Source organism: Schistocerca piceifrons, chromosome 10 (genome assembly GCF_021461385.2).
Source record: "Schistocerca piceifrons isolate TAMUIC-IGC-003096 chromosome 10, iqSchPice1.1, whole genome shotgun sequence".
Lineage (NCBI taxonomy): Eukaryota > Metazoa > Arthropoda > Insecta > Orthoptera > Acrididae > Schistocerca > Schistocerca piceifrons.
Genome location: NC_060147.1, coordinates 100,242,532 through 100,258,917, shown reverse-complemented (window position 1 = coordinate 100,258,917; position 16,386 = coordinate 100,242,532). Strand labels below are relative to the sequence as shown.

Below are 16,386 nucleotides of genomic sequence, written 5' to 3'. Positions count from 1 at the left end.
GTGTGTGGTGGGGGGTTCTTAGTGCACCACTTCCTCCTTTTCTGTTCCATCACAAAAAAGTGTTATTAAGCCTTTGTGAGCTCATATCTCTAGAATTTAATCTTTAGGCTATTTCCATGAGATATGCGTAGGAGGGAGCAATATATTTGTTGATTTTGCTTTGAATGTAAGCTTTACAGACGAATGGAAAAACTAGTAGAAGCCAACCTCGGGGAAGATCAGTTTGGATTCCGTAGAAACACTGGAACACGTGAGGCAATACTGACCTTACGACTTATCTTAGAAGAAAGATTAAGGAAAGGCAAACCTACGTTTCTAGCATTTGTAGACTTAGAGAAAGCTTTTGACAATGTTGACTGGAATACTCTCTTTCAAATTCTAAAGGTGGCAGGGGTAAAATACAGGGAGCGAAAGGCTATTTACAATTTGTACAGAAACCAGATGGCAGTTATAAGAGTCGAGGGACATGAAAGGGAAGCAGTGGTTGGGAAGGGAGTAAGACAGGGTTGTAGCCTCTCCCCGATGTTGTTCAATCTGTATATTGAGCAAGCAGTAAAGGAAACAAAAGAAAAATTCGGGGTAGGTATTAAAATTCATGGAGAAGAAATAAAAACTTTGAGGTTCGCCGATGACATTGTAATTCTGTCAGAGACAGCAAAGGACTTGGAAGAGCAGTTGAATGGAATGGACAGTGTCTTGAAAGGAGGATATAAGATGAACATCAACAAAAGCAAAACAAGGATAATGGACTGTAGTCTAATTAAGTCCAGTGATGCTGAGGGAATTAGATTAGGAAATGAGGCACTTAAAGTAGTAAAGGAGTTTTGCTATTTGGGGAGCAAAATAACTGATGATGGTCGAAGTAGAGAGGATATAAAATGTAGGCTGGCAATGGCCAGGAAAGCGTTTCTGAAGAAGAGAAATTTGTTAACATCCAGTATTGATTTAAGTGTCAGGAAGTCATTTCTGAAAGTATTCGTATGGAGTGTAGCCATGTATGGAAGTGAAACATGGACGATAAATAGTTTGGACAAGAAGAGAATAGAAGCTTTCGAAATGTGGTGCTACAGAAGAATGCTGAAGATTAGATGGGTAGATCACATAACTAATGAGGAGGTATTGAATAGGATTGGGGAGGAGAGAAGTTTGTGGCACAACTTGACCAGAAGAAGGGATCGGTTGGTAGGACATGTTCTGAGGCATCAAGGGATCACCAATTTAGTATTGGAGGGCAGCGTGGAGGGTAAAAATCGTAGAGGGAGACCAAGAGATGAATACACTAAGCAGATTCAGAAGGATGTAGGTTGCAGTAGGTACTGGGAGATGAAAAAGCTTGCACAGGATAGAGTAGCATGGAGAGCTGCATCAAACCAGTCTCAGGACTGAAGACCACAACAACAACAACAACAGTAAACCACAATGTGCTGCAGAATGCCTCTCTTGCAGCATCTGCCAATGGAGTTGGCTGAGCATCTCCATGATGGTTTTGTGCTTACTAAATGAACCTGTAGTGAAATGTGCAGGTCTTCTTGACTCTTGTCTATTTCGTTTATCAATCCAGTTTGGTATGGATCCCAGACTTACCTGGGGTTAGTTTTATGTGGTTGTTCCACTTTAAGCCTCTCCGTATGCACACTCCCAGCTATTTAACTGATGTTACTGCTTCCAATGATTGATTGAGGATTTTGTAATCCTACAGTAACTGGGATTTCCACCTATTTATACTCAATATGTTACATTTGTTTATCAAATTAGGTAATAAGTTGCAGAGAACTGTCCAAGTTGCAATATTACTTTTCTTTATCACTCGCTCAAGTTTCTAAAAACACAGAAACCAAACAGTAATTACAAAAACAGCGCCACAATACAAAGTTAATGGGAGATAATTGATACATACCATTAAGTTATACAGCAACATCAGTTATGATAGTCACATGCCTATACATTCCAGTTAAACACATCTTGTGAATTAGTACAGAGCTGAACTTCATTCACCTAACTGAGGCATCACGGAGCGGAAAGTATTAGAAACACCGGGGTAAGGGGTGCTTATCAGAACTGCACCATCTAGCAGCAACTATATTTACATATTTCCCTTTTTTCTTCTCTCTTTTCAGTTTCTTATGAAGTAACAGCATACATGGTAACAAGCGTTACAAAATACATATTTCAAATACAATTTTTTACAAGAAATATTAAGTTTCAATATGTAATGGGAACAAAAAGGTGTATATACATCATCATGCCAGCACCATATGTGGTACACTCATGAAACAAATTTTGAACACCTTGACCACACCAGTAACACAAAAATGAGTTTTCAAAACACAAACAAACAGATCCATAGACTTTTTCTACAGACAACTTAGTAATATATGGCAAGATAAGAAACCCCAACTGTATTGAAACCACACATTCAGGTATAAAATGATTACATAACGTCTGACATGAAAAATGGTAAAACCATATCGTCAAGAATAAACCATTACAGACAGTTAGGAATAAGAGGCAACTGAGTACACTATGGCAAAATATGAAAGTTCAGCATGAATAAAACGACAAAATAGTGGTAAAATCACAGAGTAAGGTATAAAACCATTACAAGGAATTGGACATAAATTAAAGGTAATGAATAAATATTACAGGTGAATCTGCCTTTGACCTCATGGTAACAAAGTTCTATACTCACAACGTAGAGCCTATATTCATACATGTTGCAAATTGTTGTAGGTAAACACATAGTTTTTCTTTCTTTTACGTGGTAGAACTCCATTATTTTACCTCTCAAAAAAGAATTTAGAGTTGATGTAGGTAAAACAACATTATAAGCATTACAGCCTACTTCTGACAGAATTTTAACAGTGCTTCATCCTTAAAAATAGTTTCATAGGTATTAAATTGAGATGCCAAACACTACAAAACTAAGTTCCTGCAGCATTCTCACCATGAACCCAAAATACAGCACTCTTATATTACTCACATAGTTTAAAAAATTCTCCTGTGTCAAGCCTAATCTATAGATCTGTCTGCTGACATTTTGAAAACTTGGTTTTGTATCACCAGCATCGTCGAGACATTCAAAATTTGTTTTCATGGTGTGCTGAGTATGGTGCTGGCATGATGACATGCAGACACCTTTTTGTTTCTGTTACATATTGTAACTTAAATATCTTCTTGTAATGATTTTTGTTGTATTTGAAATATATATTTTGTAATGCTTTATAAAATACTGAAGAAAGAGGGAATAAAAAAAAGAAAATATGTAAAATATAGTTGCTGCTAGATGGCACAGTTCTGATAATCACCCCCTGTCTTGCTCTTCCTAATACCTTTCACACTGTAATGTGTCAGTTAAGGGAATGAAGTTCAGCCCTGCACTAATTTGCAAGATGTGTGTAACTGGAATCCACAGGCATGTGGTTGTCTTAACAGATGTTGTTGCATAGGTTAGTGGTGTGTACCAATTATCATCTGTTAGCTTTGTACTGTGGCTCTGTTTTTGTAATGTACAAAGTACTTGCTGCTTGGTTTCTGTTTTTTACAATGATTATCTAATGAGCTCAGGCTCGAAGTATTAATCAAGTAATAAAGAAAATCAATATTGTAGCTTGGATGGTTCCCTGCAGTTTATTGCATAATTCAGTAAACCAAATAATTGCTGACATCATGTCAGCCTCAAGGATGTTGTGATGTTATCTGATAAGTCGTTTATATATACCATGAACAGTAATGGTCCTATAATAATCCATTGGGGTAAGCCCATAGCTACTTTTATGTACGTACAGTGGGGAACGACGTGCTGTATTCTGTTTGCTAGAAACTCTTCAATCCAATCACACAGCTGGTCCAATATTCCATACACTTGTATTCTGTTCATTAGGCAGCAGTGTGGAACTATAACAAAAGCCTTCCAGAAGTCCAGGAACACAACACCAACCAGGATACGAGCACTTTCTGGGTTTCGTGGCTGAACAGAGTGACCTAGGTTACGCACGGTACCTGTTTGCCGAAAACCCGTGTTGATTCCTACAGAGGAAATATTCGGTCTCCACAAATCTCATAATATGATACATAAATCAGTTCCAAAATTCTATAATAGACTGATGTCAGAGATACAGGCCTATAGTTCTGGTCATTTATTAGATGACCTTTCTTGAAAATGGGAATGACAAGCATTTTTTTTTTCCAATCACTAGGAATGTTTTGCTCCTACAGGAACCTACTGCTAGAAGAAGAGCACGTTCTTTCCCATACTACATGTAGAACTGTGCAGGTATCCCATCAAATCCAGTGCCCTTTCTTCTGTTGAATGATTTCAGTTCCTTTTCTACTGCAGCAGCACTTATTATGGAGTATTTCAGCCTTCTCTATGTCATATTCTGTTCTGATCCCAATAAAGTCACAGAGCATCTTAACAGTTGGCTTTGATCCATTTTCTGATTCAACATAAGACCAAACTTCTTACAATTTCCTGTCAGATCAGTAGATAGAGCTTTACTTTAGGTTTTGTTGAATATTCACGCGGATCTCCTTACACTAATTTTGGCTTAGTCCAGTTCTTGTTTGACAATGAGGCTTCTTCTATGTTTAAATCCACTTCCATATCAGTTTTCTAGCAAGGTTGTTGAACCATGGCAAATCCTTCCTATCCCTCACAACTTTGTGCAACCCATACCTATCTAAGGTTTACTCTACAGTACTACTGAACTTTGTTCTTTAATGTTCAACATTGTCAGTGCTGGAAATAAAATTTTCAATTTGACCGCTCAGGTAATCTGAAATGTGCTTGTTTTCATTCTTGCTAAGTATAAATATCTTCTTAACTTTCCTCATATTCCTATTTACAGCCATATTCACTGGTGATGTAATGGTGCTATGATCACTGCTTCCCAGTTCTACACTAACTGATTTGAAAAGTTCAGACTTGCTGGTGACCAGGAGAATTCTCTGGTTCAGATATGGCAGTTATAACTTCAGGTCTGTCCATCATTTGTGACACACTTAATCTGCTACATGTTATTAAGGTGTATTTTAATTTGTGTGCTCCAGAAAAAACTATCAGTACCAGGTGAAAGGAAAACTAACCTCAACTTTTCAAATGTCTGTTGCATAGGCCCAATGAATCTGTTTGATGCACTATAGCCAAATTTAAAATATAATGGCATTGTACAGAACTTTCTGTGACCAAACCTGGACAAATTACCAAAGGATGTGCAGTTGCACATTTGAAACTTTCACATCGCTCTTATCTTTGTGTAACATGGGGTGGCATGCACGATCACCCTACTTAGCCATGGGTGATTTTTTTTTCCTCTCTTGAGATACCTGGAATACAAGTTCTGCACACAATCTCTCAATAACTTTTAAATGGTTAAAAGAAGAAAAACTAATTAGGAAATGAATTCAATAATGGTTGCCACTTGAAGGATATTTTTTGTTAAAGTAATTGAAAAAATTATATAGTGAATGCAGAATGTCATGGTCACTACATGCACAGACAGAAGAACACACATGGGATGAGTGCTAGTGGTTGGAGTTATGGGCAGGCATTGTAGCGGTAATACCAAGTGTTGGAGGAGAATTGGCATTTGAAACTGAAGCCTATGCTAACATTTTTTGTAAATATTAAATGGGAGGCCTTCTATGCCCAATTTGCATGGTGGTCATTTAAAATGTTCTGCTGTCACCTCTGCTTTGGTTATTATCTACTTTAATTAAAAATGCAATGATTTATTTTCACTTGGCTTGTTAACCACTTGTAGCTTTCAGAGAAGCATCATATGAGTCAAATTTTGAGTAAAACCTACATATTCCTACTGTTGCCATGTTAAAATTTGCTACTTTTGCCAAACACAGCAGAGTTCACATAGTCTCACTTCACTAAATGTTGTGCAATTGCACATTCTTGGTAAAAAATAAACACGTAATGTCTTCACTTATGTTGTTCCAAAACTCATAGCATTTCTCGTTTTACCAGCTATCAATGGCCCTTATAAATTGCATTATTTCATCGAAAAAGCTTGTAGTTTGTGTAATAGCATGATAGATAATGAAGTTTTGCAAAATAAACATATCACAAAATACTCTTCTCTTTGCATGCTATTATTTGCCAAAATATCATTTTAATATCTCAGAATGTTTATGAAATATGAGGAATGTTGTTGATATTTCACTCTGGTTTTGTCACTGGCATGGCCCAATTGCAAATGAGTTTGCTACATCAGACAAATTTTCTTAAGATTGGTGACAGATAGAGACCTGCAACCAAGTCTAAAGAAAAATTCAATATACACTCCTGGAAATGGAAAAAAGAACACATTGACACCAGTGTGTCAGACCCACCATACTTGCTCCGGACACTGCGAGAGGGCTGTACAAGCAATGATCACACGCACGGCACAGCGGACACACCAGGAACCGCGGTGTTGGCCGTCGAATGGCGCTAGCTGCGCAGCATTTGTACACCGCCGCCGTCAGTGTCAGCCAGTTTGCCGTGGCATACGGAGCTCCATCGCAGTCTTTAACACTGGTAGCGTGCTGCGACAGCGTGGACGTGAACCGTATGTGCAGTTGACGGACTTTGAGCGAGGGCGTATAGTGGGCATGCGGGAGGCCGGGTGGACGTACCGCCAAATTGCTCAACACGTGGGGCGTGAGGTCTCCACAGTACATCGATGTTGTCGTCAGTGGTCGGCGGAAGGTGCACGTGCCCGTCGACCTGGGACCGGAGCGCAGCGACGCACGGATGCACGCCAAGACCGTAGGATCCTACGCAGTGCCGTAGGGGACCGCACAGCCACTTCCCAGCAAATTAGGGACACTGTTGCTCCTGGGGTATGGGCGAGGACCATTCGCAACCGTCTCCATGAAGCTGGGCTACGGTCCCGCACACCGTTAGGCCGTCTTCCGCTCACGCCCCAACTTCGTGCAGCCCGCCTCCAGTGGTGTCGCGACAGGCGTGAATGGAGGGACGAATGGAGACGTGTTGTCTTCAGCGATGAGAGTCGCTTCTGCCTTAGTGCCAATGATGGTCGTATGCGTGTTTGGCGCCGTGCAGGTGAGCGCCACAATCAGGACTGCATACGACCGAGGCACACAGGGCCAACACCCGGCATCATGGTGTGGGGAGCGATCTCCTACACTGGCCGTACACCACTGGTGATCGTCGAGGGGACACTGAATAGTGCACGGTACATCCAAACCGTCATCGAACCCATCGTTCTACCATTCCTAGACCGGCAAGGGAACTTGCTGTTCCAACAGGACAATGCACGTCTGCATGTATCCCGTGCCACCCAACGTGCTCTAGAAGGTGTAAGTCAACTACCCTGGCCAGCAAGATCTCTGGATCTGTCCCCCATTGAGCATGTTTGGGACTGGATGAAGCGTCGTCTCACGCGGTCTGCACGTCCAGCACGAACGCTGGTCCATCTGAGGTGCCAGGTGGAAATGGCATGGCAAGCCGTTCCACAGGACTACATCCAGCATCTCTACGATCGTCTCCATGGGAGAATAGCAGCCTGCATTGCTGCGAAAGGTGGATATACACTGTACTAGTGCCGACACTGTGCATGCTCTGTTGCCTGTGTCTATGTGCCTGTGGTTCTGTCAGTGTGATCATGTGATGTATCTGACCCCAGGAATGTGTCAATAAAGTTTCCCCTTCCTGGGACAATGAATTCACGGTGTTCTTATTTCAATTTCCAGGAGTGTATTTGCTAAATTTCATACACAGCAACGTATTATGTAGTATGTACCAAATGTAAAATCACAGCAACCTCAATTTTTCACTACAAACATTTACGAATTTCATGCAGTGTCTTACTTCCACATAAATATCCCAATAACTATGACCACTGATGAAATGACAGGCACGCCATCATAAACCTGACACAAAAAGTTAAAAATAAAGCAAAAATGAGTTTTTCTAACAAATAGTTTCTGTAAAATCATTCGAGAAAGATTGCAGGGCTTATGCCTCAATTCTGTCATTGCTGACCGGCCGAAAGGTCTCAGACACTGTCGGCATCCCCTTCTGAACAAGCTCGCCCAGTGCTTTGGATGAAAATTGGTCACTGCTCATCGGTTACCATGTCCCACGTGGGCTATACCAATAAGCGGTTACAAATAAAGAGAATATGTCAAGTTTTTTGTTTTACTCAATTTTTAATGCCTTTTGTAGTGTCACCACATATAAATTTTTGACTTAATCACCTTAATGGGACAAAGCATTCTAGAAAACATTGTAACTTGTTCTGCAAGGTATCTGGAACAGCTAATTACATAATTACAGCAATCTTTTTACTGTTGTCAACCTCAATTTTTCTTCCACAAACCACTTCCGATCCTCTCTCAAGAATATCTGCCCCTGACTACAGCTGTGTTGGGATTTGAATTTATATTACATTTTAGTCCTTTCCACAAAATCTTTCTTATTCATTTCTGTGGAAAGAAACTCTTCATTCCAAAAGCTGAAGTTACTTTGGACTCTTGTGCCTCCAGCTGTACTACTGTTGAATGTTACTTTAGTCAAATAAATTATTAACCTGTCATTATTTGGCTTTTTGAGTTTTTATCTTATTAATGGTTTTCTTCAGTTTCAGCTATTAATCATAATTTATAAATTATGTCATTGGCTCTTATGAGCAAAATGTACCATACCTGACAGATATTCTAATTTATTTATTTATTTGTTTACAGATAACATGGCATGTACCATAAAAGCTTATAACTGAAACTTGCTGTCAAAAGTATTTTTAATGCATTTTGAGAAATACCAATTCTTTCGAAATAAAGCTGTGTAATGCCATTTTCATTTAGTAGCATCTAACATTTATAATACTAACACAATAATTCATATTTCAACACAGCATGTTTCTCCATCCATAGAAACAAGTGTTATTTTATTGACATGTGCACACGTGTTCCACATGTCAATGTTTCAAGGACTGATGATAATGTAATAGGCTAGAATCACATTTAGCTAGTTGAATCCCTCTCAGTATAAAGTTTTACCTACCTCTCCAGATGGACTTCTTCTCGCATTCAGTGGTTGCATTCTTGATGAGATATGCATTAAGGGTGGTCAGACTGGGAGACTTTCGCAATGTCTCCTCACTGTTTTTCCACACATATGTAATGTACTTCTGCTCGTATGATACTGTGAGAGAGGACAAAGAATATTTAATAACTGTGTTTAAGGATTGTTGACATTTATTTCATTAAAATTCAAGCTTATCACCAGATAACTAATTACAAATAGCAAATTGAAAGTGAAAGTCACTTTCTATAAACACTCACATATTAAGCATATTACTGAACTAATATCAGAAAAATCTACTTTAAGACATTCTAGAAAGCAAAATGGAATCCTGGTAAAAATAGCTGAAGCAAATTGAAATAAATATTAGCCTCACAACACACAAAGCTTACAGAATTATCTTGCTATAATGCCAAATAAGCATTTTGCACAATGAAATCAGCATATAAAAATTGGTATTAGACAAAAAATCATACTTTGTGCAGATGGGATATAATTATAAGAGAGTGGGGCCTCATCAGGTTTCTACCACCAACCCCCTGTGCCAGTTCTATAGTGATACTGCCTGTCGACATCTAAGGCAGCTGTCCTATCGTCCGGACTTCACTCACCAAGTTTGATAGTGCCAACATAGCTGTACTCAGTAAATGTGTGTTACTCAGCTTGTTGTTGGACTTTCTTACAGTATAGCTCTTCAAACTTGTGATTTGTATGTTTATCGTAACATTGTGTTCAGTGTCAATCAAAACAGTCTGTTGCGCATTCTTGTTTCCTTGTGTCGGTTACTACACTAACAAGAAATGAAGACAATATAACACTGAGTATGTGATAAATAAATATACACCAACACCTACAAACCAAAAGCTACCAATGTATATAATATGTGAAAGAGTCTTTGTTTGTGGGGTAATCCTTACAGCACAATAGAACGTCTGAGAAAGGCACATCCTGAGAAGGCGAACTCAGATTAAAATTTTATTAAGCCCCTCTGTAATGAATTTGAGACATGACGACTCTCTCAAACATCTTTTGCCATGATTTACAACAAAATACTGATGAGTTGCTTGCTACATAAACGTTTTATTGTTGATAGTTAAATATGGATATCTGTGTACAGTAGGTGAGGGACTCATCTTGCCAACCATGAACTGTTTTACGTAAGTCACCATGTGACATGATTAAGATTATTCCATAGAGTAAAAATTCTGTACAAAGATGAATAGGTGAAATGGCTAATAATGTGGAAACACATTATGCTCTATATTGAGAATAACAGATTTTGCATTAAAACTTGATGAGTCAACTTTACCAATGAATGAATCTTTACTTTTAACTCATGTGTTGTATATTAAGGATGAAAGATTAGTTGAGGAGCTATTATTTGCAAGGCTACCAGACATACACACTAAACGAGCAAAAATATATGGGGTTGAACAATTATTCAGAGAGAAGGAAATCTCCCTTAGAAATATGCATTCTTGTGCAACCGACGGAGCACCACCAACAATAGGTTACTACAGTTAGTTTACTGTATACATGAAGAAAGCTGTCCCGGATGTGTTTACAATTCATTATGTCATTTATTGCCAACATTTAGTAATGTAAAACCTAAGTGACCACTTACACAACTCACTTCAGACTGCAATCATTGCAATGAATTAAATTAAACTCCAAGCTCTCAATGATAGACTTTTTCAGGTGCTCTATGACAAGAATGATGAACATTTGCTGCTTAATACAGAAGTTTGATGGCTCTCAAAAGGCAACTGTGTCAGAAGGTTTATGTCTATTTTGATACTGTTGTGGAGTATTTTGAAAGAAATAACTCTTTGTTCAGTGAAGAACTGAAAGCAATCAGATTTGGCATTGCTTGCCTGGCAGTTTATTTGCCAAACCTCATGAAATTCATGTCCACCTGTAAAGTAATGAAATCAAACTTACTAAAGCCATAATTAATATAATAGAAGGAAACATTCCACGTGGGAAAAATTATATATAAAAACAAAGATGAGGTGACTTACCGAATGAAAGTGCTGGCAGGTCGATAGACACACAAACAAACACAAAATATACACACAAAATTCAAGCTTTCGCAACAAACTGTTGCCTCATCAGGAAAGAGGGAAGGAGAGGAGAAGACGAAAGGAAATGGGTTTTAAGGGAGAGGGTAAGGAGTCATTCCAATCCCGGGTGCGGAAAGACTTACCTTAGGGGGAAAAAAGGACAGGTATACACTCGCACACACGCACATATCCATCCACACATACAGACACAAGCAGTTAAAGAATGCTTTGTTAAGACATCTTTGTTGTCTGGTTATTTTTGATCCAGCTAATCCTGTTGTGTTAGTTGTGCATACATCTTTTAATGGGATTGGAACTAAGCGCTCCCTCAGGATGCCCTCTTAAGATCAAACCACTGCTTTTGCCCCAAAATCTCTCAGCAAATTGCACTGCAGTGAAAAAGAGGTGCTTGACATTGTCTATGGTGTTACCAAGTCACACAAATATTTGTAAGGTTGGAAGTTCTATTTGATTACTGATCACCAGTGTTTAACAGCTTTGCTCAATCCTGTGAAGCCTGTCCTTCCATGGACAACACAATAATCATAATGGGCTCTGTTATTGTCTAATTATCAATACGAGTTGTTGTACAGGCTGAATGGTGACTTGTTGCCTCGGTTAGCGTTTGCTTCATCTGAGGAATCATTTTAAGAAATTGACTCTCAAGATCTCGAAACATTTCAAAATTTTCCTCTGGGCTTTTGGTTTATTGCTGAAGCAACTGCTTTGGACCCAGCTCTTCTAGTAGTTTAGCAATATGCATATTACGGGTGGTTACATAGTTTGAAAGGCATTCCCCACCCAGTGGTGTGTTGCTGCTTTTCACATTGTCATGAACTATCCATGCAGTCACGTGTTTAGCTGCTCCATACAGAGAATGATGATGCACCAGTTGTGATTTCTCACTACCTCCAGCAGGAAGTCATTGTGCTCGGTATGGCACTGACTCCCAAATTTGCAAATTACCTCTCATTGCATTGCTTGTGTGGAGTGTAAGTCCACTCCACCACAATGCTTCATTCAATGGCCAAATCCATCCGGACCATGGCAACACTTGCATATTGCTTTTGCAGATTTACATTTGTCGGCCCCATGACATCCGCCAGTACTGTATCGGCTTTATCCATTACTTTTTGTTTCATAGGTCTTCTCAGTCTTTGTCTCAGACAGTGAACCACAGTTCACATTGGCTGATTTTCAACAGTTTTGTGCACATACCATCTAATTACTGCACATTTTCACCCTCAGTCTAATGGTGAAGCTGAATGGTTCATTTGAACATTTGAAAGTCACTTCAAAAAACTCTGTTTCTCCCACACATGGAAGCAATCACTTAAAGATATTTCTTTCCTCCTACCATTCTTTGCCACATGATGAGAAGTTGCTGGCTGAATTACTACACGGTTCTTGTCACCATACCTTGTTGCACCGTCTGCATTTGCCATAGAAATAGTTCATTCTGATGGGTAAGACAAAGTTTCAAACACAGGTCAAAGTGTTTTTAAAAGTTTTTGGCAAGAAACAACACTAAGATCAAGGTGTTATCACACATGTATTGGGTCATTCGTCTTAGGTAATTTAAGCTTCCTCTGCACTGCACTGACATCACCAGAACCAGCTGCGGCATTCTTCTGTGACTGATTATGATGCAGAATTTTTGTCCACAGAGCCAGAACATTGCTAGGGTCTGCAACAGCGGTAATCTCTGGCACTCTGCCCATCCTGGTCAGTGCCATACAGAGTGGCATTGACAGAGATTGAAGTTGCACTGCCACTGAACCTGCAGTCTCAGCTGATGTCCACAGAGGCACTGCCTCTCAACAGTCATCACAGTGCCCCTATAGTTCTGCTTCCTGTCCTTCTGACCATAGTCTGCATCCATGAATGCAGATGAGTACCCTGTGGCTGGTTTTTCTGCCAGTGTTCCCGATCACTCTCTAGGTGGATACCAGGATGCTGGCAGGGAGCCGCCATCAGCTGTAACTACAGCCCCTGCCTTCTCATCTACATCTGCATTCAGCATTGAGATAGGTCAGAACAGCAGGGGCTACACGCAGTCTTGCCTTCTCTTGCTGAAAAATAAAACACAGAGATCTCAAAGATGGTGCACAGTCATTGCCCGTAACATGTTGGAAATGTGACAGTTGCTGTTGAAATTACTGGCTATGCAAAACAGAGCTGATCGTGCTGTGTATGCAGTGACACACTGTACCATCACTCCAGGTACTGAGACAGTATGACAATAACGTTCTCCTTGGATCCTTTACTCACAGATATATCCACTATGATGCTGTATGCAGAACCGGAAAGGTTGTAAAGATAACGTGATGCCACTACTTTTTTCAGGGTTGTCATCAGGTTCACCACCTTCGGCATGTCCACCTCAGCTGTTGTGTCAATGAAAGTCACAACAGTGGTCGCTGTGCTGACAGTCTGTCATACTTCAGCACTGTTGCCTGCTGTGTAGGTAATTGTTTTGCTGCAAACGAGCTCATTTCTTGAATCAATGTACACGACTCTGCTGTACGACCCTGCACAGCTGAACTAACGATACGTCAGTCCCCTCATACGCTAGTCACATGGGGGCATTTAGATCCTGCATGACATTGAGCATGGCCATCCTGAACCCACTGTGTCAACATTCACATGACAGTCGAGGCATCCTGAAAAATGAGAGCATCAATTTGTGGAATTTGTCTAATAATAGACTGCTGCCTTCATAGTTCCCAAAACTGCTGCTATCAAATCTTGATGTGTGCTGGTAGATGTTTCTGAATGAGAAACCCACTGTCTAATCTTACCTCACATGCATAATGTAAATGTCATTATCCCAACCCACTTGGTATAGTTGCACTGAAATTATATCATTTGCTTATCCAAGCAATGCTGCACACTTCATGCTAATTTGGCATTAGTTGCAAGTCACTTTCATAGTGATACAGTTTTAATGGTCACCAGTCTATATAACAGCTACCAATCAAATGTGCCGAACATACCATTTATATCAATAACTCATAATTCTTGTTCATATACATTCCTTGAAAAGGCTGCAATTTCCTGATTTTTTTATAGTCCCGAAATATGGAACAACCACCATGTACATCACGAAGCTTATGAATTTTAAATACTAACGTAGGATGAAAGTTATAGATAACAGCTGATACATGAAGGACAGAGACGCTGTCATACTTTCAATGACTGGGATTCAGGTTTCAGCAAAAAATGGAAAAAATGAAAGTGAGTAAACTCTGAGGGATACTTCTGACATAAAGGAAAAACTGGAAAAGAAACAGCAGACCAGTGTCAGAAAACTACTTCTTGTAAACAAACAGAGTTGAGGGGCAGATAGATAAACTGAGTGTCAGTGACAGCAGTTCAGCTTTCAAATTTGTGATCTTCAGCTAAGCACACACACAAATAAGTTTGTAAAAATATTTTTTTGGTTCCCCAAGACAGACATGACATGAAAATGAATCACATGAAAAAAGTGTGGTTAATAGTTCAGAATCCACATCCGATAATGCCAAGAGTCATACAAGAGGGAACAAACCATAAACAAACAATGGACTGTGACAGCTGCCTCATTTCAAAGAGGTAAAATGTATTACAAAATATTATAGAACAAATTCTTTGCGCACATCAAATCTGCCTAAAATGTTTATCTGGAAGTATGACCAAGTTAACTAATGTCATTACAACATCCATTACTTTTCAGTTCCTTTTCATTTGCTATTTTTATTATCCTGAACAACTGAAGAAGGATCTTCCTGTCCAGAAATAACAAAATTAACTTTTATTTTAATAAAATAATGCAGCCTGTAATGAAACACGGTCCTTTTCATGTAACTTCTACAATTACTGTCATAATAACTACAGTGATCCTACAGAAAATATGCCCAAGTTGGTCACATTATGAGACTTTTACTTAAAGATCTCATTACAATGTCAACTGATATGTGAATCTGTTTTTTCTGTAAATGATTTTGAACATACTTTTGAAAAACTCTAAGACTTGGAAAGAGAAGAGCAAGAAACAGAGACAGAAGAACCAAAGTCAGAGAAAGAAAAGAAATAAGAAAATGAAAAACAAAATAAAGACACTTGCTACTTGTAATTATGTTTAGTTTGGGGATAAGTAAAAATGGTCAAATCAGATAAATATCAATAAATTAAGACAAATAAAGATTCAAATGTAAAAATGATGGACTCAATTAACATACTTTTATTCTATGAGATCATTTCCAACAAATGGCAACAACACTTACCTCCCTTCACAAACATACTTTGTATTTGTTTTGAATGTTACATTTCTTAAAATGAATTAAATTAATACACAGAAAATAACTATTTTCATACGGCAATAATCATCTCTGTTTTTTTTTTAAGGGTGCTACTGTAGCTAAGAACACATTAGATTCAACACAATTTACATTTTTATTTTTCAAATGAAGCATGACAATTATAATATTTCAGGATGTAGACAACATTGAGGAAACTCAATCACAAACGGAATACGGGCGGCACAGAGTCACGCACACAGACAACTGCTAGCTTCTCAGCTTTCACTTTCTTTCTCATTGTAAGAACAAAAAACTATGTATTATCCCCCACAGTGATAATTACACTTGTTTCTTGGTCTCTAGGCTTATATAATGCCCACATTTCATCTGCAGATGAGTAGTTGCTTATTACCATTTGTTTGATAGAAGACTACTCTTAAATTCCTAACAGTCATAAGTTCCTACAATTCTTCCTTCACTTCTTCCTTAGGTTTGTTCTTATCATACTTGCTTTCTCCCAACACTGATATTTCACATGCACACTATGCTCTTGAAATTTGCAAGTCTTTTTCTGAGAGTCCACCAATGATTTCCTTTCATATTCAAACCCGTTTCTGCAAATACTACAATAGTGGAAATTCCATGATGGAAACTATCATTTAAGCATGCCACATGGATTTACAAATGCTGAGTACACCGGTATGGTGTTTATGTACGAGTTTGTAATGACAATGCTGCTGTTGCCCGCAGAGACAACAGCAGGCAATTTCCTCGTATTTCCAATAAACTCTGTGAGAATGTTGCAGTGCACAGCAGTCACATTACATCTGAATGTGAAAATGAACAGAGTGTGGGTGAAGAAGAAGTCATTATTGAACAGGTAGAATGTAATATTTCAACATGAACATGCAGAATATAGCAGATGTTACATCGGCACAGTCCCTGTCCTTATCATTTACAGCAGATTCGCCATCTTTGAGAAGGAAAGGCAGTCTGGTTAACC

The 16,386-nt window shown here is 38.9% G+C and overlaps 1 protein-coding gene across 1 annotated transcript in view; it reads right to left on the bottom strand.

The window, feature by feature from the left end:
• The window catches only part of LOC124718934 (glutamate-gated chloride channel), a 428,257-nt gene that overhangs the window by 123,240 nt on the left and 288,631 nt on the right, over positions 1-16,386 (bottom strand). The window contains exon 7 of the mRNA XM_047244597.1: positions 9,020-9,160. Within this exon, the coding sequence (XP_047100553.1) occupies positions 9,020-9,160 (141 nt within the window). The remainder of the gene's footprint in view (positions 1-9,019; positions 9,161-16,386) is intronic.